This window comes from Blennius ocellaris (genome assembly GCF_963422515.1).
Source record: "Blennius ocellaris genome assembly, chromosome: 3".
In the NCBI taxonomy this organism is placed as follows: domain Eukaryota; kingdom Metazoa; phylum Chordata; class Actinopteri; order Blenniiformes; family Blenniidae; genus Blennius; species Blennius ocellaris.
In genome coordinates, this window is record NC_137652.1 from 12115924 (window position 1) to 12143748 (window position 27825).

General features: G+C 43.1%; 2 protein-coding genes across 4 annotated transcripts in view; one reads left to right on the top strand and one right to left on the bottom strand.

Moving 5' to 3' along the window:
• rbm47 (RNA binding motif protein 47) overlaps positions 1–1817 on the bottom strand; it is a 30404-nt gene extending 28587 nt beyond the window's left edge. For 2 of the 3 annotated variants that reach the window (XM_080521073.1, XM_080521071.1), the window contains exons 1-2: positions 1680–1817; positions 935–1104 (exon numbers count right to left, since the gene is read on the bottom strand). The gene's annotated coding sequence lies outside the window, so the exon portion shown is untranslated. The remainder of the gene's footprint in view (positions 1–934; positions 1105–1679) is intronic. The other variant, XM_080521072.1, reaches the window with a different exon arrangement.
• An 8355-nt stretch (positions 1818–10172) lies between these two features.
• LOC308149406 (putative methyltransferase NSUN7) overlaps positions 10173–27825 on the top strand; it is a gene marked incomplete at both ends in the record, with an annotated part of 17803 nt that continues 150 nt past the window's right edge. The window contains 13 exons of the mRNA XM_080521134.1: positions 10173–10212; positions 13056–13238; positions 14314–14372; positions 15883–16013; positions 16186–16338; positions 16958–17141; positions 18142–18355; positions 19330–19473; positions 19897–19998; positions 20189–20306; positions 22201–22318; positions 27094–27285; positions 27451–27825. The exon at positions 27451–27825 is cut by the window's right edge and continues 150 nt beyond it. Coding sequence (XP_080377260.1) covers positions 10173–10212; positions 13056–13238; positions 14314–14372; positions 15883–16013; positions 16186–16338; positions 16958–17141; positions 18142–18355; positions 19330–19473; positions 19897–19998; positions 20189–20306; positions 22201–22318; positions 27094–27285; positions 27451–27825 — 2013 coding nt within the window. The remainder of the gene's footprint in view (positions 10213–13055; positions 13239–14313; positions 14373–15882; positions 16014–16185; positions 16339–16957; positions 17142–18141; positions 18356–19329; positions 19474–19896; positions 19999–20188; positions 20307–22200; positions 22319–27093; positions 27286–27450) is intronic.

A 27825-nucleotide genomic window follows, 5' to 3' on the forward strand; every position in this document is an offset into this window, starting at 1 on the left:
ACTTAGCCAGAAACTATGTATTTAACTGACATTTAGTGATTTATGATAATAGGGGCTTACTTATTGTCAATAAAGGAAGAGTCCCTGCAATGTGGCGCCTTTGCATGATAAGTAAAAGAAGGACAACGATCTCAGACACAAACATTTAACAGGTGCTGCCACCCTATCTTATATCTCCACATGTGATTGTCAAGGAACAGAAAGTCAGTTGTTGAAAGTCGTGTTGAGTTTTATCTAAAATGATTACTCTTTAATTGCACATTTTGATATTTTGACATTCAGTATTCTAATGTCAAACCTTTTTTTTTTCTCATTAGAACTTTTGAGGAAAAAAATGCTTACGCCCCGATTGTATGTTAAATAAAAGCATCCTTCTCAAGAAGTTTGTCAGAGTGAAATTAAATCGGCTAGACGCGAGTGGCACCACACACACATTCAAACACACATGAACCATGTACACACCGTCACACATCTAAATCTCGTTTGTGCAACAACAGGACACCCAAGGCTAACTGACGCCCTGCTCAACCAGTTTCTGACACACACACACACACACACACACACACACACACACACACACACACACACACACACACACACACACACACACACACACACACACACACACACACACAAATAAACATCCAGTCCTCATCCCGTAACCTTGCAGTGAAGGTTAGAGCAGTCAGCTGGGTCAGCGTGAACATTGGACCAGCTGAAGAAATGTCCTTCCAGATACCCACTGTGTGTGTGTGTGTGTGTGTGTGTGTGTGTGTGTGTGCGCGTGTGCGCGTGTGTGTGTGTGTGTGTCCTAAAACTCCAGGTGACAAAACATGACATGTCCCGCCACCATACATTCAGCGTCACTATGAAGCCTAAAGATCAATGAGACAGAATGAAGGACAGACAGACACGTGATGAGTTTGCAGCCGACCTGTAGGGTGTTGGGACATGTAGTCACGGCGTCGCTGTCGGTTCTTTTGCCACCGTTCAAAAGCAACGATCCAGCCTGTCACTTTCTCATCTTCCTCTGCTTTCTCTCCTCCGCTGAGTCGTCCGTCAGGTTCTCTCCGGCCTCGTGTTCACTGTCCGGGCACCTCCTGTCTTCAATGACAGGTCCCCCCCCAAGAAGTACACAGTCAGAACAGATCGCCTACAGCTCTAACAGACACACTGGAGGAGAGGACAAGTCAGAGTTTCTCTTCTCCTTTTGTTGTTTTTTTGGATCCTGACTCAGATCCTCTCTGTTTGTCTCTCCTCTGCTCCAGTCACGACGGCACTTGTAGACGTAACAGCAGGAGACAGGAGAGGGGGGAGCACACAAGGTCTCCGAGTGGAGGAGAGGAGAGAAGAGAGAGCAGGAGGTAACGGAGTTGAAGGAGAGAGCCACAGAGAGAGAAAGGAGGAGGTAGAAAGAGGGAGGGAGGGAGGGAGGGAGAGAGGGAGAGAGAGATGGAGGGAGGAAGGGCAGTGGTAATTAGTGAGTCTGTACCTGACTCTCACTGACATAAGCCCCACATTCCTTAGAGCTGAGAAGGGGGGGAGAGATGAGGGAGTAAAATGAAAGAAAGAAAAAGTTCTGAGCACTTACACCAACACACTAATCATCCCAGGAAACACACACAAGAAGACTCCCTTCATCCCAACAGAACCACAAATCTGTCTTTTCCACTGCGCACCATAGCGGACGCAGGGCTCCAGGTCAAGCTCGTAGAGTGAAGGTGCTGCTGCTGCGGGACCTTCGCTGTCCGTCTCCTCCCAACTCTTCTCCTCTGGCAGCGTTCATTTAATGTCTCTGTGTCTCCCGTGCTGCTCGTATCTCTCTCCTTCCGTCTCGATCTGTGTATGGTGTACACAGTGCCGGCGACTAAAACTCACCAAACCAGAATCTCACTGTCCAAACCCCCAGCACACCTCCTCCCTCCCTCCTGCTCTCCCGCCTATCATTCCGGATGGGAAATGCTATCCTCTCGTGGCTCTATCCAATCCCAGTGTGTGTGTGTGTGTGTGTGTGTGTGTGTGTGTGTGTGTGTGTGTGTGTGTGTGTGTGTGTGTGTGTGTGTGTGTGTGTGTGTGTGTGTGTGTGTGTGTGTGTGCGTGCAAACAGTCCGACCTGAATCATAGCAGCCAGAGCAGCATTCCTCTGAAGGAGTTTCCTTGCACACCTTGCCCAAAACCTCACATCGCCGCATGATCGGCAATCCACATCCGACACTTGCTCATTAACCGTTGGTCACGCAGAGACCAGTCTTCGCTCATTCACAAATACACGTACCCCCGAGGTCACGATGACCCGCTGTGTCTGGGCTATAAGGTTCACTCCTTTGACGTACAGGCTGCAGATCCCTCTGTAATGACAACCCCGCATAACAACAACTCACACACCCTCGACATGGCACACATCTGACCGACACGCTCGAAATCGGAAACTTTGAGTGCAAGATAAACAGTTCCCCGCCTTTGCTGAAGGGGCTCTGGCTGCAAAGGCTGAACTGAAAGTAAAACAGTGACGATATGTCACTGGCTAAATTGGAAGCGCCGACTCTTCCGCTTCACACAGAACCTCTTTTCCTCCCCACACACACATGAATTCTCTTGTTTGATCACGTATACCTGTTTCAACACTCCAGAGCTCCATTTGTCACCCCTCATCCAACATTGTGTAAGTGCGTATGTGTGTGTTTTGCTCTCTGTATACCGTATAGGTGTTTATGTGTGTGTACATGTGTGTGCGTGTGTGTGTTTGTGTGTATTTGCTTACCTGGATTCCTTGAAGTGTTTGGCGTGGGCGGGACCATGCACTTCCTTCTTCCTGCTCTCAGGTGCGTCGTGTGAGCGACGTCTTTGTGACAGCCGGTTGTCATAGAGATCAGAAGATGTGAGTGAGAAGAGAGAGACTAACAGAGAGACAGAAAGACAAATACAGAGAGAGAGAGAGAGAGAGAGAGAGACAATCGGCCAACCACCAGAATGACAACGGAAGTGAAAGGAAGCTGCATTTTTATTTAACTATAACAACACTATTCACTAACAGACAGGCTTACTTTCAGATAAAATATATACAGGCACACACGCTGTGTGTGTGTGTGTGTGTGTGTGTGTGTGTGTGTGTGTGTGTGTGTGTGTGTGTGTGTGTGTGTGTGTGTGTGTGTGTGTGTGTGTGTGTGTGTGTGTGTGTGTGTGTGTGTGTGTGTGTGTGTGTGTGTAGGAAACTGAGATTGAGTCAGTCACACTCACACAAAGAGGCGATGTTTCAACACAGCAGCTGAACTCCAGCAGTGGAGGAGGTCGGATCACTGAACGTGTTGCTCAATACATTTGGCTTATTGCTTACTTAACAGCTCTCACAGGCCCTGAATAAACTGTGCACATACAACGGGGGAGTAAAGGCTCTGCAGGTGATCTCTCCTATTTCAGCATCACAAATACAAAACCGTGAAACAGTCCCTGATTCGAGTCATCGTGACTGGCTACCATAAAAAACCTTTCTGCCACCGGGTGTAGGTTTACCTGAGCATGGAAATGATTGTGTGTGCAGCCCTTTTAACAAAGTGTCCCTGTTTTGAACAAGTGCCATTCATCCTCATTCAGGCTGTGATCAGGTGACGCACTCGAGGGTACTCAACTACTCCACACCGAACACGCTCCTTTAGCAGAATCAGCTGAATGTTTGGCATGGCCTTCTTTAGTTATGGAATTTAAATGATTCATTTGTTATTTACTACTTTTATATTAAAATCAAGTGACACCAAAACGAAGCTTCTTTTTGAGATCAGCCAGATGCCTCATGCCTGATCCTCCCTGAGTGTTTAAGTGTGACTCTGAACACCCCAGAAACCACTGGATTCATCCACTTGCTCCGGTCATCAGTGGTCATCGGTAAATACCAGTGTTTGACAGCTAACAGGGGGCCCTCAGGTAAAGAGAAGCTCTATTTTTCTCCACACTGTACGAGTTGACTGCAGTTTGTTTCTTGACTACTGAGCTTCCTTCTTAAGATGAAATGTCTGATGCTTCACGAAGCTCGCTGGAGGTTACCGTCTCCTGTGAGATTCTGGTCATTAGGTGTGTATCTAAATCCCTGGGAGTGTTCTGATTTGTCAATGCAAGTAATGTTTCACATCATTCACAAGATTTGAGCAACTCTGTCTACCAGCACTGGTTAGTTAAAAAGAACCATTATAGCTGTCAACTGATTGTCCCTGTGAATAAGCACGACCATGCTTTTTTTTCCCCGTGGAATGATGGATTTTTATCAAATAATACATAATTATATATTAAATATAACTTAGAAAAAAAATGATATGGGGTAATTGTCAAGAAGCAATAAGAAATGATTGCAATCTAGACTTTAATACATTTAGCAAACCACACCTCAGATATATGACTTTCTCTCTCAGGTAACGAGAAATAACTACAATGTTACAATTTTACTCTTGGACTTTTTTTTTTTTTTTTCACTTTTCACTCATATTTGCTGACCTTTAACTCTCAGGCTCTTCTTTTGTGCAACTGCATTTCAGTTAAAGCTAAAGAAGCAGAAAAAAAATCCCAACTGCCAAAAGATTGAATTTATAACCTTCCTTTTGGATTAAGTTCATAGTTAAAGCTTTTTCAGGTGATCCTCAACCATCAGTGAATTATGCTGCTACACCTTCCCTCCTCACATTCACCATACAGGCTCGACAGGTCAATAACCAAACAAAAAAAAAAATAGATAAAGGAAAATGGATTAAAATCAAGGATAGAGTAGACTTTAAAAGAATAAGATGACATCAGAGGAAAACACTGGCATACTTGTAGGAATTACTCAAAGAATTGTTTGATAATCCAGGTATGATGGCTGGCAGATGGCTTGTATGGCTAAACAGGTCTGGAGATAGGGAGGCTAATGTAACTGCCGCTCTAAAATAAACATGGCTAGTTTGAATCTGTGCCAAATTAAACATTAAAAATAAGTATTTTCATGTAGATTTGTATGAGATTATTTCTGGGTCTGTTACAGTGACTTCCCAGTGAATTAGAAGTGAATTAAAAAAAGTGAAATCACACTAAACATAGTGCTTCGTAGAGCGGGTCTGGACCCAATCGCATCTGACGACGGACAAAAGGCAGGGTACATTGTCAAACACTGTCAGACAAACAAGGACACATGAACACCAACAGGACATATAGAGTAACCAAGAACCTAAACAAACATGTCGCAGGGAGAGCATGCAAACTCTGCAGGGGAAAAGTCTGTAACCTAAAAGTAAACATGAACTAACCACTGCACCGCCAGGCAGTCTGATGCCATATATTTCTGCTGGACCTGTTCCACTGTGACGGACTGGTGACGTCTCCAGGTGTACACTGACTCCCCTAAAATCCTAATGAATTGGACTTAATTAATGATTCATATGCACCTTTAAAACTTTTAGTTTACACAGACGGAAACCTGCAGATGTGCACATGCTGCCTTTTTCACAAGGTGTAAACAAAAGCAAATTGTCACCACAAAGAGCGTCTCAGACCCTGCCCTCATTACTGCACAATGGAGAGAGAGAGAGACCTGAGACACGCAGAGCACAGATTCCCAGGAAAACACTCTGCTGATACTCTTGTGTGGCCCAACAATGGCTGACAAAGGCGCGAGGCGGTGTAGCCATTCACCTGCAACAAGTGGGCTCGACAGAGGCATCACACACAAACCGCGAGGAAAACTGAGAGAGGAGGAAAACTTGGATTGTGTTACTATTGTGGTGAACTGGATCTATAATAGAAATTTATACGAAAGGACGCGAGTGTGCACGCTTGTAATACTCGTCTTGGAAGGAGATAAATCAGCAATAACATATAACAGTTTGAGGACAAAATCCACGTTATAATAACTGTGCAATTGTGTATAAGGGTTTATTCTAAAATCATCCAAAGGCCACATTCAGGATAAGTTTAGAAAGAGAATCGACACACGACAGTCAGCGCTCGTCTCCCAGACATGATTGCAATATAATATTTGTGGCATTGATTGGGATTCTAGTGATTTTAATCTGACAGACTGATATTATTCCTCCTCTGCATATTAAGTATCATGATAAGATCAGTTGAAAATCCGGCTGTGATGCAGCAGCAGGGTTTCTTCGCTTGTTCTGACCTTGTACTTTACACAAAAGCGTCATTCTCCACCGTGCAACAAAATCTACAGCACAGCTTTACGTACTGTACGTGGGTGTGAAAAATGCAGGACTAATAGATTCTAATGAGGTCTTAGTGAGTGAGAGGTTTCAGAAACCATTAAGTACAGGGCAGTTTCTTGTCGTGGAGCATGTTTTGTTGTTTTTTTGCAAACTTTACGAATAGCAAATGGGGATATTTAGCAATAATTGACATGTCAGTCGTAAAAAATGAGTTAGTTTTTTTCTCGTTAAACCGACGGGAGAATTTCTTGCTCAAATCTTAACATACCAAGCTCCCAACAATCAGGTGTCATAAGAGCTGTTAGTTCCACACTCACAGCAGGCTCACGGTGCTGGCCTCATGAAAAGCTTCCAAAATTAAAACCGGAGTCAAAACTTTCAGACTTTGATTTTGTGGAGTTTTAATTCAGGATGATAGCGGAGTTAGAGGTTTAATATGAAAGTATCCTATTCACTGGGACGTGTCATACAGCCTTCCTTGTCTCTCCCTTGGCTGTTGTCTTTATTGTGCTGCTCTTGAGATTTTAGGGAGAAATTTGCATTTTTCTCTTACTCGTACTTTATACGTCTCCCTGCAGCAGTTCATGCTATCTAATCTTTGTCATTTTTCGAAGGTGGCGCAGAACCAGTTCTGTGACATGTGAACATAGTATTTCCTTGATGGTTGTCTTTTGCCCTTTTTGTGTACCTTTTTTTCGAGGACCTTACCCGACAGGTTGAGACAGACGGCTGCCACCTCTGTCTGGCTCTACTGGAGGATTCTTCCTGTGAAGAAGTTGTATTGGGGGGTGGGGGGTGGGTTGGTGAATGCTGAGACATGAATATGTTGTAAATTGCCATGAGACAAATAAAAACACGTTTTCAGCCTTAGTGCCGGCCACCTCATTGCTCCAGCTCTATAGTTTACCTATTAAGTGCTGATGCTGACATTTCACCCTGACTGCAACACTTTGTCATTTAATAGTAACTTGACATGATTTCAACTTTTTTTTTTTTCCTCCCCAAAGCTACTGTTTCCAAATACTAAAGGTCCTGTATCGTGAAGCCACTTTCAGCCTCATCTGCCCCAAACTTTTTCAATTGGTCCAGCATGCGGGCAAATTGATTAAGTTAAGAATGAGGAAACGACAAGAAAGAAACTCCTAACACTGTACAGCTTCGCGGGCAGATTAGACCTTTTATTGAGAAAATTCCAGGTCGGCTTATGTTCGTACAGCCCGCCATCTCCAACCGGGCCGATTATTGAAGTGAATATACACACATGCACACGAAAACATACAGAGCAACTGGAGGCCTGTTGTGAGGCGACATTGATGACGCGTGTTGGATGGGATAATCTCTCCAGCTGTACTCTCACCCGCAGAGGAGTGAGGTTCGTTTGGCCCCAAAAAGCTCACCAGGATTTTTTTTTTTTTTTTTTTCCCCCCACACAATGATAAGCCCCCTCCTGACTCTTCTAGTAAGTTCCATAAGCTACAGAAAATGTTGTATTTGTGTTCCTTAGAGTCTACCGCTACACCAGTGGCTGCTGTAGCGTGCAGCAGGAGAGCTGCAGCAAAAATAATTAATAAGTACTCAGTTTATACATTACTAATGATCCATGTTTTGATTAAAAACAAGCAAAGCTTTGAAATAGGTCACTGACACGATAAAGCTGTGTTGTACGATCCTGAAAAATCCAGGGAAATGCTCCCCTCTGTTGGTCTGAAGCTCACATCACAGCCATGGCACAAAGGTTCAGTTTAAATATGTTGAATCATCTGCTGAAACTTTGAATAACACCTGGTTTCTAACAAAGCATCCGATTTAATAAAGAATGGAAAGTGAATTTTCTGAGAGGAACGATGGGCCCATCTGAGGGCCCGAAGGCCACACGTGGCTCTCTTGTATACCGGCACCGGAAACGACTTCCATTTTTAATGTTCAAAGTTCATTTGTTCATTTGACAATTGTTTTAGTAAGACGAGAGCAAATGCTCACATGTGAACAAACTGTAGTTCTGATCCCGATCAAACTAGTACAAGACGACTGGATTTAACTGGATTTGTAAACACAATCCCCTTTCATGTCAATCCTGTTTGGCTGTGAGTTGTTGACTGATCACTGTTGTGAAAGTAATAACAGCTGTAATTATTTAGTGTTCTTTTAGCTGATCGTTGGTATATAAACTAAGTGTTAGGATTAGCATTAGCATTATCAAAATGTAAAAAAAAAAAAAAAGTTCATAGTTCCCTAAACTTTTAATGAGAGGGAGTACTTCACTGAAATAAGTCAGTCCTTAATACGGCGACATGATAAATGTTCAACAGTGGTTCACATAAATATAAAGCTGGCCTGTATGAGAGTGATTTGCAGTTGTTTGCTCATCTCAGTTTTGATGTTGCTCCTTCTTGTTTTTAATGACTCATTATGTTTCAAGAACTACTAACCTCCAGAAAGTAGAGCACCCCCCCCCTCCCCAAGTGATCCAAATAGCTTTGCTTGTTTATTCTTAAAAAAAACAAAAACAACAATGAGACAAATTTAAACTGGTGTACCATAGATCATTGCAGTGAAACTTCGAAATGCTTGGGTCAAAGACAAAAGTACAATAAGGCACAGGAAAACTGCCCATTATGTTTATTTCCAAGCCCCTGCTTCTTTATAATAGTGAGAGTGGCCCCTGATGTCTTTCTTCAGGCAATTCAATGACTTCACAACAAACGTTAGAATAAAATTAAAATGCAGAAATGTTTGTAATGCAACATTTTTGATTAATGTAAACCATCTGCAGTTTTATACATATATTTAATGTTAACACACAACAATTATCGCTATTTTTGCATTCCAAAGTTGATCATTCTAATACATTAAATTATTCATCAAGTGATTCTAAATATCGCTTGATAATGTAGGTTTTCCTCTTCCCAGTGGATGTGAATGGTTTGTCTTTTATACTGTCTCTCAAATCCACCCCCACAAACTCAAAGGGTTAGGGTTAGGGTTAGTTTGCAATAACTGTGTTGAACAATTTGGGTTTGAATTTCTTTTTAAATTTTTTACATGTATTTTTGAATGTTTAATTATATATTATTTATAATAAGATAAAAAGCTTCACCTGCCCCACCTACCCCTTTGTTGCAACGTGCTGCCGGATAAGTGGAAAATAAGTTACAAATTAGTTGGAATTGAGGGTCATCTGAGTTCCAGCATGTCTCCGCATGTTCCCCTTTTATGAAACACTGAGTGGGAAGGAATCTGACAATGCAGTTGGTGCCGGTTTCATTTATTGAACAATGAAAGTTAAGGCTTTACTGCTAAGCCAATTTTTTTTTGTTTTTTAAATCACACCCACACAAACTCGAATGTCACAAATGTGACATTTTATATATTTATGTTGCACCGTGTGGCAGTGGTCAGGAGGGGGTGGTGTCACTTAGATGCAGTGATGTAGTTTGAGTAAAGTTTCCGACAGGACCAACTAGTTGGATGTACTGTATTTCTTTTCTTTTTTTTTAAACTCTTTGTTTGTGTTTCCTGAATGTCTGGCTCATTACACAAACACATGCAGAGATGTACTCGTAGACACTGGCCGACAGTATAAGATATTTCATTGTGTTGTATTAATATTTAGGCTTTCAAAAGTTTAAGTGACTAGTGAATTGCCTTAAGGGACATTTGATAGTCACTTAAACTTTTGAAAGCCTAAATATTAATACAACACAATGAAATATCTTATACAAAGTATCACATCCATCGGATTTACTGTATACCTGTCACAGGGGGGGGGGGGGTCAGGCCTCCTTCATTATCATATTGTTGCCATGGCACTTCAAACTCAGGACAGCCTGGCATGCTCCCGTACAGTCATGCATGACAAAGAGGTGATGAGAGGCATGAAGTGCTGCACTTGATTGGGACAGTGTGTATCATAGCCTGTGCAGAGTGAGGAGCAGAAAACCCCAGCTTCATGAACACACTCCGGATTCTTCCACCAGCTGAGTTTGATTTGGAACGATGAGTGTTGTTCCCGTGAGGAGCGTTCATGGTGACAATGGTAAGCCATGCAATTTTAAACAGCCCGTCATCGTCTATGCAGATTACAGTAAGCTGCTGTAGCCCTTTCTTCCAGCGCCGCTCCTCTTAAGTGGACTTAAGACTTTTCTTTTTGCAGAGTGTAGGAAACTGCTTGACACTCATTAAATCACTGCTGTTTGATATCCGTTAATTTATTCCATTCGCTCTAACCCGGCCTCATTGGATGTGATGCACATTTTCTGGTCAAGTTCAACTCTTAATGAGTGATGAGTGCTGAAAAAGCCTCTTACGCTCTGTCCCTGTTTCTTTTTATTAATCCGGTTCCATTAGAGCCCAGTGGTTTCTGTCCATTTTAGGACCTTACACCCCAAGTCAAATGATGTCAAATGTGTGCGTGTGTTTCTCTTTAAAGTGCTATAAACTAGGCGTACATTACACGTGTGGGGTCCAATGTACCCTGTGGCGTCGCATAATGTGGAGCTCCCCTGCAGAATATATGATTTTGTGGATTTAAAGATTTTAGGGTTAAGACATGGTTGCAAGAGTTAAGGTTGAGGTAACCATCTAGGAAATGCATCAGGATCAATAGGAAGACCTCTTAAACACAGTCATGCTAGTCTCTCTGTGTGTGTTTGCATTACTTTCTGTGAAAGAGAAGAGAAGCGCATCCCTTCAAATGTGTCAAGAGGAATGATAACTGTCACTGGTCAGGATGAGTTTCGATGAGGAACAAATGTAAAGTTCTGAAGTGATGGGACGTGTGTGAGTGGAGCAGCCGCACAGAGATGAGCCGGGATGAGTTAAGCGGGTCAGTCAGAGGTGGACCTTTTGTCCGGGGTCGGACAGTGGGCCATCATTTATTCATGCTGATGTATCCGAACGGCCGCTTAATTGCACCAGGAGGAGCCCAATTACGCGAAGCAGCTCTGTCTCACATTGACAGAAAGTGGAGGATGGATCACATGTCAGCCTTGACTGGTGTCGTGCGTCTTATTTACATTTTCACAGCTCGGGTTCGGGTCAATACGTGCACAATTTTTCTGGCTGTCTCTATTTGGACTCATTTGGGTGCACTGGACAATGAAAGAGACATAGAGTACATTGGGGGGGGGGGGGAGTGTTTGGTTTCAGACAGTGGTATGGTCTTTATGGTTATGTGTAACGTGAGCATCGCAGACGCCACAGCCTCATACAGCGGGTTTATCCCTCTCTTGAAGGGGGCTCAGGTGCGGATGTGAACCCGAGCGGTGTGATGGAGGAGGGGGCCGTCACCCAACGAGGCCACGACGACGAGATCAAGAAGGAGCTGCACCCCTCTCTACCTCCTCTTCCTCCTCTTCCTCCTCTTCCTCCTCTCCACGTATCCACGTTCCCCCCCGGTGAGATTCCGTCCTGAAATCTCAATTCAAACACATTAAATAGAGAGTAAAAGAGAATGCGAGAGAGAGACAGAGAGCAAAGGTTAATTGAATGTTTTTTTTTTTACCCAGTTCAATTATGAAGAAGCTGCATTAAAGTGGTGCATTGTGAAAATAAAAGCACGGCTCTCAGATAAGCGTGTGTGCGGCCTCGGGTTGCAGTCAGCCAGCCGAGCCGCATGCATCACATGAACCAGGAAGACCAGGCAAAGCAAAGGGAAACTTTATCTTCCAGTTACATTTTCCATCTCGAGGAGATAAGTCTTCCTCACTATGGAATCTTTGACACATCAATATACATAGGAATATTTATGACGTCTCAAATCGAGTTAGCAGGGTTTAATTCATTTATTGATATTTGCTTTCTCACCAGTGATCGATATCTAACTCATGGAAACCTTGTTCATTATTGAGGAGTGTTCATTCAGTCAGTACAAATACATTGAATGAGATGTCTGCGTGACCTTGAAATGATCATAAGAGCAACGAAGGCCATAATTTGTTCTGGAAGGTATCCTGGTCGTGGTTGGAAAACCATCACCCAGGAGAGTCCCGCTTGTCTTTCACGCTCTGTAATCACGCCGCAAATTCAAGACCGGGCGAGTCAGTGTTGACGTAACCTGACTGAGTTCATGGGTGTTATGTGCTTTTCATTTTTTTTATTCAACTGTCTTACTTTTTTAACCCTTCAAACACCATTTTTTTTGGTCCACCAAAGTAGTTTTGCTGATCCAACTGAACCAATCTTCTCTGCGTGTCCTTATTCTCCTCTCCTCCTCCTTCTTTCATTAGATAGATAGATAGATAGATAGATAGATAGATAGATAGATAGATAGATAGATAGATAGATAGATAGATAGATAGATAGATAGATAGATAGATAGATAGATAGATAGATAGATAGATAGATAGATAGATAGATAGATAGATAGATAGATGCAAATGTTTCTGCATATTGGTAGTATTTATTTTTTTGCTTTGCTGTTATGTTTGTTTGCTTAGTGGTTTTTTGTTTATTTGTTTTTGTTGTTGTTTTGAGTAATTTCATTTGTACTCACACGCCCAAAATGAACTTCGTAATTCAATTCGTTTCGATTCGATTCAGTTCAATTCAGTTCAGTTCAGTTCAGTTCAGTTCAGTTCAGTTCAATTCAATTCAATTCAATTCAATTCAATTCAATTCAATTCAATTCAATTCAATTCAATTCAATTCAATTCAATTCAATTCAATTCAATTCAATTCAATTCAATTCAGTTCCCTTTGATGAACAATCCACTTTGTAAGTATCACAAGTTGTCCTGTTGCCACTATTTGTTGTGAAAGGCAACAAAGCATCTAAGCGTTTGAATTACTCAGTGTCTTGTCTCATCTCATCAACATGTCCCAAGACATTTAATAAGAATTTCCATGCAGTCACCGAGAACTTCTCTTCTCCTCCATCAGTCCATCCCACATCAGACCTGGTCTACTGGCAGGCTGCAGCTATTTTCCAGCAACTTCGTACAGAGAAGCCGGACACATGTCAACGTCTACATTATGCAAAAAAGACAGACACGCCACTGCCGGAGAGCGGAGACAAGCCCACAGAGACACAGGCCTACCAGCTCGCCTTCAACACGCTCAAATGTAAGGCTCATCTGCACCTGAAGTTGTGGCGTTCACAAGTTAGAAAAACATTAGCTCACTTTATCCAAGTGTCGATTTATGATTTTATGACGAGCCACATATCCAGCCTGAAGGGAGCTGGTTGATAGTTCCATAAAGTCAGGCAGAAATTAATTTGATCTACTCCCCTGCCGTCTCCTGTGGAGCTCAACAACCCCCTATAAGGCAGCCTTATCTCTTTAATGAATAACAGTGGAGCTGCAGCATGTGTCAACTCCAATATTCCCTTTTTGAATAGCACCTTCAACTGCACACTGTAGATTAAATAGTATGTAGTCGTACATTTCGTTTGTCCATGTGGCTGCAAATTGGTTCAGCTGGAGGCGGAGCAGATGTCTGGTTGGGAGGTGATAAGAAGGTGTATGCACACACACACACACACACACACACACACACACACACACACACACACACACACACACACACACACACACACACACACACACACACACACACACACACACACACACACACACACACACACACACACGAGATTAAGAGTCGCCACTTAATGTGGGAGTGAACTCGACTGACCCAGTGAGAACATGCAAACTCCACACAGAAAGAAAACCTGACTCTTCTCACTCTGAGACCAATCACTGCACCACCATGCAGCCCATATCTCTGCAATGGAAGACATTTATTTTGAAAGTGTGAGTTAGAAAAAAAACAGTAACACATCACATCTGTTACCAGCCACCAAGATAACTTGGGAGAGCAACATATGCACGATATTTTTGCATTACTTTTTTCCTCACACAAAATAACTCTTGTGTCATTATGGTTTTCTTTGTCATTGTAATACGTGTATAATGTGACCATTAGTTCAAACTTTGAGGCACGTTGTGTTTCCTGCTGCTTCTATCTGTCCAAATAGTAAAACACTGTGATGCCTACATCTGAATTTGGTCAAATAACCCATAGATAATATTGATTGAACCAAGTTGTCCAGATTCCTCTACATTTTGAGCGACTCAGCTTATGCTTCCTTTTTTTCTTTTCTTCTATTTACTAAGCAAAGATGTGTCCTTCCTAGATCAAGACTTACTGGAGGACATGATGACTGACAGCTGCTTCCACATTTCTCAGCATATTGTGAGTCCCGCCAGGTTTGACATTTGACTGCTCACAAACCCAAATCTGATTAAACACACCCACACGCTGTCGGTGAGACTGCCTGGGAGTGTTCTGTCTTCCACTGAAGTGTCTGAGCTCTTTGAAACCTTACGAGCATGCTCCATCAGAATATGTTGAAATGTTGGAGAGGGAGGCAGGGACGCAGTTAAAGGCCATTTGTATTCAGATCTGTACGTAGTCTGGCTGGTTATAGGTGGCAAGTGATGCATGCAGGAGAGAGGCTGACACGCTCTCCAACCGGGAGACTGTAAATGACGCCATAAAACACTGCGCAATGACACATACATGGATAAAGAGACACACTTAGCTTCTGTATGTCAGTGTGTGAGTGTCTGTGTGAATGACGGCTTCATTGAAGGATGGGTAAAGACATAGAAGTGGCTGAGAGTGTGACAGTAAAATCCGCCCCGGAGCTCTTTATAATTCAACACACATCCTCTGCTTCCTGCACACGCGCGCACACACACACACACACCTTCAAAAACATGAAAAAGCTTAGGGTTCACCATTTTGTTCCCTAAAAAGTAGATTGGACTTCAGTGTGAGCTCAGATATCAGCTTCCACATATTGCATAGAACAGAGACCTTCACGGACTAAATCTAAACAATAGAAGGTAAACACAGTGTGCTGAAAGCCCAGTCGCCATCGTTACCGTCCTCGTCCTCCAATCAGTATTTCTAAATGAAAAATGAAGTTATTTTGGACAATGAAGTATTATTAATGGCCATTATGTTCATTTTTTTTAATTATTATTTTTACTTTAAACCATAGAGAAATGATTTGATTTGTTTTGGATTACATTTTAAACAAGAGGAATCTGAGCTCACCCCAAAATGATCTGTGCTCCAGCAGATCCAATTCCTTTTTGACTTTGAGTGTAAAAAAAAAAAAACAACAACAAACAAATAACCATTAACATCATATTAGAATGAACGACATGAATGATGAAGACTAGAGCGTCCTTGCCACATTCGCTGTGGATACGTGCGCTGGTCAAAGCCGCTGACCTCATATCCATTATGCCTTTAACATGATGGATGAGGAAATGTGCGGCGTCCATTATTCATCCTGGTTCACGTGGCTGTCGTTTGCACTCCTGTGTGTAATAATTGTGTGTGAATTTGGTGTCAGACTGAGGGCAGTGGTTTCTCTGTGGATCAGCATGAAGTGGAGCTTGTATATTTCCATCTTCATCCATTCGTAAAGCTGATGTCAAGGCACTATATTTTTTTCTCTCCACATTTTCTTTTTAAATGTTGTCCAATCCCAATTTCATTTTTTTGGTCATCATCTATTATTGCAGGGGAATTCCCAAGATAGAAATATACAATTAATGGAAGCCTACATCTGCAATGCAGTACAATAAAAACACTGCTTTATATTTTGTTATTTGTCAGGTATAATTCACACTACCCCAGAAAATATACTGGCGATCGTTACAATAAGGAACATGTGCATGTTTTACAGGACAGCGACTTGTTGCCGTTGGCGATGGTGATGCTGTTTGACTTCCAGGACCGAAAGTTCTTGTTGCGTTCAGCAAAGGAAAAGCTGGAGGCCGTCCAGGAGGTCAGGGATCTGGAACAAGGCCTTCAGAGGTGTGTGCGCGTGCACAAGTGTTGACAATAAGTATTTTATTGAGGATTTGAAAAGGTTTTCAGCTAAATTGTCAAGAGTTTTCACAGATCAGTTAAAGTTCGATCACTTAAGAGGACTTTTACGAAACTGGAGCGGAGTGAGTTTTTGTTACGTAATGCGTGTTTATCGCAGGTGTAAGACCAAGCTGGCAGCATCTCTGGCTCGCTGCAGAGTGAAGCAGAGTCTACGGAGTGTCTCCTGCTTCCTGTCCCATCCTGTCAGGGCCAAGCAGCACAGAGCGAAGAGACTGCCACTTTATGCATGGATCAATACTCTCAAGACCAGGTACAAGTACAAATTAATTCCACTGTGGACCTTCAAGGTTAGTTTATTGAACATAAATGAGGATGTTAAGTGATAGATGCTGTGCAGAAAAAGACTGTTTTCTGTCCGTCATTACACAGGACACCACTGGCACTCATCCACAGGGCCTAAATGCATAGATTACATAATTCTGTGTATTGTATTGTATTTTTCATCACTGAGGAAAACCCAATCAGATTTTAGTCCTTGTTAATGTTCTTCTATGGTATAGTACGGTTTGAGAGCAAAGTGTGGCTGTTTATCTACTGAACAACACACTGTATATTAAAACATATGGGTTTGTTTTTGTTTTGTTTTGTTTTTTCAAAGGGGTCTTGCAGTCTAAATTTAATGGACAGTGACGTTCATTGGGGCATACATAAAACAGGAAAGGTGCAGCGCTCTTACAGCTCCAGTGTAAAAAGTGCCCCAGTCGTGGCGGCAGTAAAGCAAAGAGCAGAGGACGCCGCAGTAAACAGACAGAGATTGGTTCACTGACGGATCTGTGTTATAGTTTGTAGTGAATCCTTTTTATTTCAGGGGCGCTCGTTGATGTGTGCACCTTAAACAAACCCAGCCGTGATTCCCGGCGTCTCTGCAGGCTGGAGGAGGTGTGTGAGGCATTGCAAAGTGCCGGTTTGAGCCAAGCGGAGAAAATGGCCGACGTGAAGGACGGGACGTTCTGCAGGGACCCTCTTTGCTCGGACACGTTGGTCTTCTCTCATCAGCTCCTCGCCGCGCTGCAGCGCAGCCGCATCGCCACCACACACGTCCTCAACATGCAGGTAGAAATCCACTGGGTGTAGAATAGAAATCACGTGTAATAAAATCGTTCATTTGAAATACATTCTCTCCTTTCACTGCATACTCTTTATGATCGTTTCACCATCGCTCACAAAAAGTACTGATGAAGGGTTCTTCAATAAAATACAATAAAACACCAGTGCTAGGAATTACTGGGTTATTTTGCAACCAGAAATGCATGTATTGGTTTATAAAAAATCTTGAGTCCAAGTAAAAGTTAACAGTGGAAATCCAATCGTGGAAAACACTTTTTATAGAGAGGAATATTGGTGAATCTAATCTTGGTAACTTTTAAAGGCTGAGAAGAACGATTAATGTACATCAAAGCCTTCACAAATATGGATTTATAAATAGATTCTTGTATTTACCAAAATGATGTTCAGGGTGCACACCAATAAATGTGTAAATACCAGATACAGGGTACCTCAATTCAAAGATTTGCTAACAGTGATCACGTATGTAATATTACAACATTGCTGATTCACACAAAATTATTTCACGCATCATATATAGTGAAAACTCGAGGAGATGTCAGAAATTCTAGAAATACAAAGTACAAAACATATGTGATTTAATCTGCAGTGCATTTACATGTTTTTACTTTGTAAACCTCTAAATGTGTGTGGATCTTGCTGGATCTAGTGGCTTTCAGAAACTCTTCTTATAAACTCTTCTCTGCACGTGCATCTTAATGAGTTTGAAGCCAAATTTATTTAATTTAATTCAAAGCAAAAGCTCATAGCTACAAAATATGTATTTATGTAGATTTGTTTTGGGTTTTTTTTAATGCTTTGCTCCATAACGCTACCTAGACATGTTGCTGTGACGGGAATTTCAAAGCCAAGTCGTTTGATTTAAACTTGATTAGCAGCACAACAGTTTATAAAACTGCAGGATTAAAGCAAATGTTCTGATTAACAACAACTGATTACTGTGTGTGTGTGTGTGTGTGTGCGTGTGTGTGTGTGTTTGCGAGGCCAGGACAGGAGTGTGTGCGTTGCGGTGAGCGTGTTGAGCCCCCTCCTCTTCGACAAAGGCGACGTACTGGCGGCGGGCTCCTTCTCCACCGTGACATTGGCACATGTGGCCGTGGCGGCCGCCGCCCGCTCAGGCCGGGTGTTGGTGTGTGGCGCTGATCACGCGCCCTCACAGGTCAAAGAGATGCAGGAGTTTCTGACACAAATGGACATCAAAAGTGAGTAATAAGAGACTTGTAATGCACACATTCGTTGTGTAAACATCTGCTGATATTTACAATAGAAATATTTTGAGTTTCATATCACATCACATCAGTCGACTCTTCTACTTGTTTGTCTTTGGATGTGGAAGTGGTTTGGAAGGACTGTGTTTGCTCATGTTGATAGGGTCCGAGTACCGAGTGGCGCAAAGCCCCTATTGGAATGCAAGGAATTATTATAGAACTTTTTAATCTTTTTTCTTCTCCATGTGAAACTGCTTTGTCTTTGAAGCGCGTTCACACTTGCAAGAAAATGTGCAAACCCTTCAGATACGTGTACCACGGTTCACCTACATCCACAGAATTTCAGAGGCATATGCAGCAGGTTGGGCTGTACAACAATAATAATAATAATAAAACACAATAAGATTTAGTTCTCAGTTGCTCAATTTCAACTCACATATGTTGCCAACAGCCTGGTGTGATGGGAGATAAGAAGCCCATTGCTTTACCTGCACTTGAGACCTGCGTTCTGCGCTCCTGTGCTTCACACCCGATAGATCCACACTACCCACTGTTGAAACACCTGATTCTTGATAGTCGTAAGGGAAGCGTGGCAGATGGCTGTGGCTCAGTTGGCAGAGCAGGTCATCTCTCGGTGGCAAGGTTGCAGGTTTGATCACTCATTGCCGCCTGTCCATATGCCAAAGTATCCTTGAGCAAGACATCGAAACTGTAATTGCTCCCCGAGTGGAGATGTTGAGCGGCCGTCACCCTTTTTTGCGTTATTGAATGTGAAGATGTAGAGAACTTTGGGGGCTGAGAAAAAGGGTTTCTAAGTGAAAGTAATGGGGCCAGATGGAACACATGTCTCTGTATTTAAAGGTTCACATCGGTGCCGTTTGTAAGAGGAAGTGCCATCATGTGAATCACAGCTGCTTAATGCTGCCAGCTCTTCTAATGTGCATTTCTTCTTCTTTTTTTTTTTGCAGATGTTCGAGTCCTGTCAGAAGCTTTCTGCAGCCTCAATGAGTGGGACGCCAGCGTCCAGCGGTTAAAGGTCATCATCGTGCTACCTCGGTGTTCCTCTTCGGGCCTCAGCGACCCCGTGCCCACCATTCACAGCGAACATGGAGGTACATAAGAGACGTGCCCTCTCACTGACTGAGACCTCCGAACGCAACGGGTGTGTCTTTATGACTTTAAATTTCCATGCCATTGTTCTTTTCATATGATGAGTTGTGGATAACTTCCCCGAGAGGGTCCGCAGAATTTGTAGATTTATGGAGGATGTGGAGGATGGCAAAAGGCCATGTGTGAGCCCTCAAGCTCATTTCACCCAGGCACAGCCCAGAGCTGGCTCAGACTTAATGTGCACTTAGATCTGTGAGTTATTGAGGGTTTCCACTAAAGGCTGGCTGATAAAACCAGGGCGGTAGAAGAAGCACGTTCGAAAAAGGCATGGAACAGTGATTAAAATGTGAAAACTGAAGATTTCTTCAAAATAAAAACATTTCTATTGAATTTCAAATGGTAATTGAGCTCTTCTTTAATGACAGACTGGGGTCTACTACCACACTTGTCCATTGGTTCTGTTTCCAAGAGCAAAATACAGTCTCTGACCCACCAGCAGGCTCAACTACTCGGACACGCTCTCTCCTGTAAGTACATCTTGTAACTGAGTTACAGTATGCCAATTATGAAACATACTTCGATTCAAAAGATAAGGACAATATACCAAGAGCAAAATGTTTATATTTGTATATACAGTGTTCTGTGTTCCATAATGATCTATGTGTGTTGTGCCGGTGAATCACCAGCAGTGTGAGCACTCCTTTTTCATTGTTTTAGTCCCAAAGGTCCAGACTGTGGTCTACTGCACACGCTCAGTGTATCCCGAGGAAAATGAACTGCTGGTGAAAAGAGTGTTAGAGAAAACACACACGCATCCCAAACTGCTGCCGTTCAGGTACACACACACACACACACGCACGCACCACCTCAGCTGTCCAGGTGTTAGTTATCTCCCTCCTAAAAGCATTTAATTATTCACTCATGACTTTGTTACTTGTCCACCGGCCAAAACTACAAATGTAACTAGAAAATTATTCATGAACAGTTGAAAGACATTTGATGAAAAGCTGGCAGCATTTGCAACATTTCCCCCTCTTTTATCAACAGTCCATAGCTTGTTTTACTTGGATTATTCAGGCTACAAGTCTCACTGTCTTTCTGCACTCAGGCAGTGTTGTGTTGGGTCTAGTTTTAGGCTTTGCTCAGGAAAGTGAGCTGTCCGACCGGCAACCTGTCCGGTGTGCACTCTGCCCTCGCCCCCGAGCAGCTGAGATCGACTCCCCCCACCCATCAATCCCCAGACAGTCAGATCCAGGGCCATCTTCCGTTTTCATAACTTGATACTCAGTGAAGACGGAGCGCGTACAGAAAGTTGCTGAAACCTAAAGCTGAATAATTTATTGTGCCATACTGTACCGTGTGTGCATGAGAGAGCGACAGTGAGAGGTTCCATTCACTGCACTGATGACAGTAGAGTATAAGGGATCAGCTGCGGTCGCTGCAGGGAGCGAAGTTAATCCCGTAGCCGGGGTGAACAGGGTGGAGAGGATTTTAGAGTGTGTTTCACGCCTCCACAAAACTCATTTTCTGCCGTGCGTCCCTATTAAGTCATCCAGATGTTGTTATCTTTGGCTGCGCGAGCTCTTTTATAAGCTCTCACTTGTGTCAGGCACTGTGTTTACATTATCCTGTGGAGCTTCTGGAATATTTAGAAAATGATTTTCAGGCATCATTGAGCACAAAAGTTACTGTAACGTTCCAGTTGTTGTTACGTGTGCAGGAAGTCTCTCCTGAGGATTTACGGGGGCTCCAGTTTCTCACCGTTCTGCAGGGTTATATATATATATACAGACACTAGGCCTTGTGGCAGTGGAGATATGGTCAAGTCTCTCACTATAATTTTAGCCGTGCTCAAAGGCACACATGAAAAACTATTACACTGCGCAGCACCATTTTTCAGTTACTTAAAATATATATATATATATAAAGTCTGATATCTGAACCATGTTTAAAGTCACAAATCATTATAAGGGCCCTGCAAGAACCAATTTGGTGGAACTGAAAGAATCTGCCTCTGGTCCTCTGGCCTTAAACATTGTTTTGGCCTGAAAATGTGCAGTAAAAGAAACTCGAAGAAAAATCTCCCCATGTGACTTTACTGAGAGGTTCAATGTTAACTCTCCACCAGTATTAACAATACCTCATAGCAAAGAACAGCGCCGTCGTTAGAATTTTATTTTTGTGTATGAAATCTCCGTCGGCTGATAATCTTCATATCCCAGCAGTATTAAGATGGCATTCGATCTGCCGAGAGTTGTCACTCAGCATTCACGAGCATACGTGGCCCTGTGGGCACTTCTGCCAGATGTTTAAGTTGCATTACTCAGCAGAGACAGCTTGCAGCCTGCAGGAGCCCATAAACAAGCTTGTCCTGCCGCATCAAACAGGACAATGTATTGATCAATAGGGTGAAAAGTATTTAATAGACTAACTCTTACAACCAGCACATCGTGTGTGTGTGTGTGCATGTAGGGGAGAACCATGAAGAAAACCTCTGCAAAGCCAGGCAGATTACAACAAACCTGCATCTTTTAAATGGTTGTTCATTCTCTAGTTACATTTTCCTCAAACCGATGATTCTCGCATTCAGACTTACTTTGCTCTCCAGAAAAAAAAAATAAAACACGCCTCTGATTGGATGTGGCTGTGACAGGGCAATGGTAAAGTGCTGCACAGAAGCTTTTAGCAAGTTTTCCACGAGCTGTCGTTGCTCTGTGCTGCTCTCTCAGGGTGAACGGTCCAATTTTCCCCGATGACTCCCCGGCAGGAGGCACATCAGACAAGTTCTTCAGACTCTCCCCATCGCCGCTCACCAACGGCTGCTTCATCGCGAGGTTGTCTCGACAGGTGAGGAGAGAGAGAGAGAAAGAGAAAGAGAGAGAGAGAGAGAGAGAAAGAGAGAGAGAGAGAGAGAGAAATGTGGAGACAGAGAAGTGAGAAAAATGTACAAGGTTGCATTTGGAGGCTGAGGAAGGGAAAATCTGTGTGTGTGTGTGTGTGTGTGTGTGTGTGTGTGTGTGTGTGTGTGTGTGTGTGTGTGTGTGTGTGTGTGTGTGTGTGTGTGTGTGTGTGTAGACAAGCAGCACTGAATGACCTCCCAACAGACAGACAGTAAGAGTGCAGCCTCAGCATTTCACTTGCTAAGCAATCTCTCTCTCTCTCTCTCTCTCTCTCTCTCTCTCTCTCTCTCTCTCTCTGTCGCACGCACACATGTCATTTCAATATTCAAGCAGAATAGGGGGGAAAAAAGTGTTGAAGATAAAATTCACCCTCGCTCCTGAACCATTCCAATAATTCAGTTCTTGTTTCAGCGGGTAATTCCTCTGTGTCACTCTTCATCCCTCTTTCTGATCCCTCCAGCTTTGTTGCATCACCGCGTTGCTACAAGTATTTGCCCTCTCCTGGGCAGAGTGACTTGTTTTCTCTCTTTGCTCATAAAAAGAAGAAAAATACAGCAGAAGGAAATGAGACGCCATTTCTTTGATCCCCTGCAGCTCAGAAAAGCTGCACAGAGGCGACTGTGCCAGCAAGGCTGCAAATATGAAATATCTAAAGCATTGGGCTTGTATTAATGTTTGTTCAGTTGAAATACATTCGTTTATCACCATGTACTTATTCACCTGTTTGCACGTGAGACTGTGAGCTTATTGCAGAATGCAAGTGCACAAACTGTGCTGGATTTCCCCGTGTTGATCAGAGAGACGAATCCTTTAAAAAGCAGTCTCAACATCTGAGATACATTTCATCATTCACAACAGCAGCGAGCTCACAAGATGATATACAGCACATTTCAAGATCCGAGGGAAACAGTCGGCTGCCTCATGCCCCAAGTTTACAAGTTCAGTTGCAACAGCAGACAATTTCTGGACATGGAAGATTTGTCCAAAAGAGAAACCAGACGTTTGAAACTCGCCGTGGGGAAACGATGGCGGCATGGACGTCACGTAAGGAAAAAAAGAAACAAAACAAAACAAAAACTACACAAAGTTTTTAGTCCTTTGGTTTTTAATTCTTCTTTTACTTCAGTGGTGGTTTCAATTCCTTTTGAAGTTTTTAGTAGATTTTGAATAAAGTGGAGGAGAATCAATGAAATTAGTAAGTTTAAGTTTTCGTATATGAGAAACTGATTAACACCCCAACTCCTGCCGATTTAACAAGCAAGTAAAAGTGTGAGCATTGTGGCAAGAAGGAGGGCCTAAAGGGAGAAAAAGGTGAACTTTAATGTACAACTTTTCCAAAAAAGCAAAAAAACTAAATGAAGGAATCTGAAAAGAATTCCTGATGACAATGGAACAACTCAAACTGTAAACAAACTGTGAAGACAAAGTTACTGAAAGGTTAACAGGACACACACACACACACACACACACACACACACACACACACACACACACACACACACACACACACACACACACACACACACACACACACACACACACACACACACACACGCACGCACGCACACACACAACTCAAAGTGACGGGACCGAAACTGAAAAGTTCAGGGATGAGGCGCCAGTGAAGTTCACAGACATTTGGCAATTTTGTCAATATTGATTCAAAACCTGTCAGGGTTCAATAAGAACGAAAAGCTAAAAGATAAAGGTCAGGATTAGATTTATTGGGGCAAGAATATTGCTGATATACGGGACGAAAATAAGATATTGCTTTTAAAGTCATTATTATATTGTGTCTTCAGACACTGAGGGTCATATCAATGCTGAGCTCATTCCATTGTACACGTGTGAATCTGAGAAGAATTTTGCCATGATAAAAGTAGAAAAATGTCAATACACGTACTTGGGATCAGTCGAAGTTGTCCAACTTGGAAAAATAAAGCACTCAACATGGCAACAGTTGAGTATTTTCATTTTGCACTGATTACAGTAACAAACCCAGTCATGGTTGAAGAAAACAAATCAAACGTCATTAGCTTAGCCTGCATCGGTTGCCAGGTTTCTAAAAGCTTCAAGAATCGAAATACTTGGAGGTTATTAGGCATTTCATTAACGTTCACAAACATCCTCTCATTATTTGGGGAATAATAAAGTTCGTTGTCATGTTTGTGTCGATTATTTGAGAATTGACTTGTTAACAGTGTATTGTTGACTGGTTAACTTACGGACTTCAAATTTTTTTTTGCATGCGTGCACCATAAATACAGTGGAGAGTGATGTGGTAAGGGGAGGCTGGACGCTGACTGATTGACATACAACATATGGGAGCGGTCGGTGTGACATAACAGTACAGTTGAATTGATCAAGGATTTTGAAAAAAAAAATATATATATACGTCAAGAAGTGAACTGGATCTACGTGATATCCCATCTTTAGCCTTCAAAGCTGCATTGATGCATTTTGTTTCATTTAATCAGCGTCTCTCGAATGTGTTGCTGCTCGAGGGAGCAGATTGTTTAAATAAAGGTGTCTTTGCAGCACGACGGGGCAGACGAGGCCGGCCGTCCGGTCCTGTCAAGCTCAGAGCAGTAATTTACAATCTAATGATTGGGCCTAATTGGATCGACATTCACTCTCCCAGTGAGTCAAATAACATCAGCGCTTGCTGCTGTAGATTCAGACTCATTGACACTTGTGGGGTGGTTCATTGCCGCACAGAGATACAAGTCAAGCTGTGCTGGAGGGCATTTAAAAAAAAAAAGAAGCTTGCAGAGGATGAGAAAATGATGAAACTTTTTAAAAGATCTCCTAAAGGAAGATAAATGGGAAAATGACTCAACGCATGCATCCAAAAAGCTGTTTTTCTTTTTTTCTTTTTATCCCCACATTTGACGCACTGCTTTCCTCCTTCTTAGCGGTGGAGGGCTCTTCTTTTCACACCAAGCTTTCAGTCCGGCACACGCCATTTTCATAATGACAACTCCTACACCACTCGAATGTTTATAAATTCCCAGAAAGCAGAGCGATCGAACTTGGTTCACTTTATAATAATAATTCCAGTGGTCTTCCTCAGTCGCGGGCGTGTCACACATTGAACATGAATTCCAGGTGGATGACGACGACCATGTTTTTAAACGACTGCGTATTTTCTCACAATTCTGTGGAAATCAATAAACAGAAATTAATAGTTCATCTTCAAGTAAAATGGAGAAAAAAAAAAGAACACGGAGCAAAGAAATGTTGCTACAGTGAGAATAACCCATGAGAAATTGCACATCGGTGACGCAGCATTGAAAACATCTGGAGATCGTCTCACCAGTGGAGAAGTCATGGAGCCGGTTATTCAGATTCTATGTGGTGGAAAGAAGGGAAAGTCAATCTGTGCGAGAAGTCAAACTCCCCCACTGGTCAACACATTTGACCAATCGTTTTCATTCCTGCCGCTCACAGTTTATTAGGTTTCACTACAAACGTATTTGACTACATATTTTAAAGTGAGTAGTTTCCAAATCACTCAAAGCTTATATTGTTGTAGAGTGAATAATCAAATAATAATAATAATAATACTTAAAAAAAAAAAACAACAACAACTGTAGCATATTTCAATCTATGTGCGTCGACATCATTCTGCTTTCACAAGATGTGACGTCTATAAATTTTCAGACAGAGGTGGAGGGAGACAGACAGGAAAGACTCGGGGGATTTAGCAGGATTCCTCCGTCTCTGCAGCAGACGAGGACACCCTATCCCTCCTGTCATTATATTATCCCCATGGGCACATTGTGAGGCGAGATGGCCCATTGCACACACATGGAAGACGTTTCATAACCTCCTGGAGAGATATAAAGTGTCTCTTTAGCATTTTTGTGGTCATTTGAGGTGACTCTGTGGGCGCTTTAAGTACCTTAAGGGTCATTTTGTGCCTTTTTCTGGTCACTTTCTGTCTCTTTGTGTTCATTTTGTGTCTATTTATGGTTCTTTTGTCACTTTTGGCCAGTCTGAACCTTTGGACTCTTTGCCCATTCAGTAATCCATGCTCAAATACACCACTGAGGAGAAATAACACTGAAAGATATTCACACATGTGGCCAAGGGTGTTGACAGTCCGTCAAACAGCAAATGACTGCAGTTTCGGGGACCTAAATCATTTCACTCGTTACAAATTACGATTATTTTGAGATCCCCATAAATAAATTCTCCACATCTTTTTGACGACGTTGTGTTTTCAGTCCGACCCGTCTGGATCGGCGTGACGTTCTGAGACATTTGTATCTGTAGCGGGAGAGTCGTGTCGCTTTTCACCCTGGATGGCAGGTTTACATTGGTCACCGCTCTCTGAGAAATATTAAAAACTCCCTTTGTGGACTCGATCCGATCAACGAAGTTGTGTTCCAGAAACGGACAGCGAATTTGCTAAAATTAAAATGTTGAACATATTGACAATCTCATTCATACGACCACACGCACGTAAGAGATTAAGAGACGTTGGAGAGTGACTATCACAACATCTTTTAAGTTATGACACACATTTGTGTGTTTATTGGAAATAAAAAGCCGTCATCATCTCCTCCAGTCTCCTCTCTGCACTCGCGGCTTTATGGCCGAGCCTCATTTCCACTGTTTCGTTGTGCAGCCCTCCTCGGCGCTATGTTACCCCCGGGACCTGTAGTTTTAATGTGTTGTATCCGCACATTAAATCTTAAACTGCCCTTGCTCTTTCAGGCGGATCCCACCAAAGTGGAAACAGTCCAGGATGTGCTGGCGCGAGCAGCAGCAAAAGGCCTCCTGGGTGGAATATTCGCCGATCAATCAAAAACGGGTAAAAAGGGGAAGAGCAAGAAGAACCGGGCAACTTCGGCGAGCAGCAAGCCGTCGTCCCCCTCAAGCGAGGGGAGGCGGTCACCGGGGGAGCTCGTGGATGGACCTGATCCGGAGGGGAGGCGAGAGGAAGGAGGTTTCGGGGATAGTGAAGGGGAGGAGGAAAGGCTGGGAGGAAAAGAGAAGGTGAAGAAGAATAGGAAAGGGCTGAAAGGAGAAAGACAGACGAAGCCAAGCAAAAAGAATGGCGCGGCCTCGAAGCGTCAGTCGAAGAAGCCCAAGAAGAACGCGGCGAAGAAGAAAGTCACAGAATCGCACCACAGGCGGCGTAAAACGAGGCGGATTCCTCGTCTGACGCTGACGCTGATATCCTCGGCAAAGCCCTCCAGCCAGCTGTCTCCCATCACGGCTCTGGCGCACAAGCTCAGCAACCCTCCTCCTGTGCCGGCGGTCCGGAGCCCCACATGCGGCGCCGCCGAGCACCCCGCACGCCCCTCCCTCCCCCGTCCCGCTCCCCCCAGGAGACACAACACACTGGCTGCTGCCCGAATGGAGAAACGTCCACTTGACACGACCGAAGCGGTGAAGAAGGTGGTGAGGCTGGAGGACGAGGCGGCGCCGACGCGGCAGCAAGCG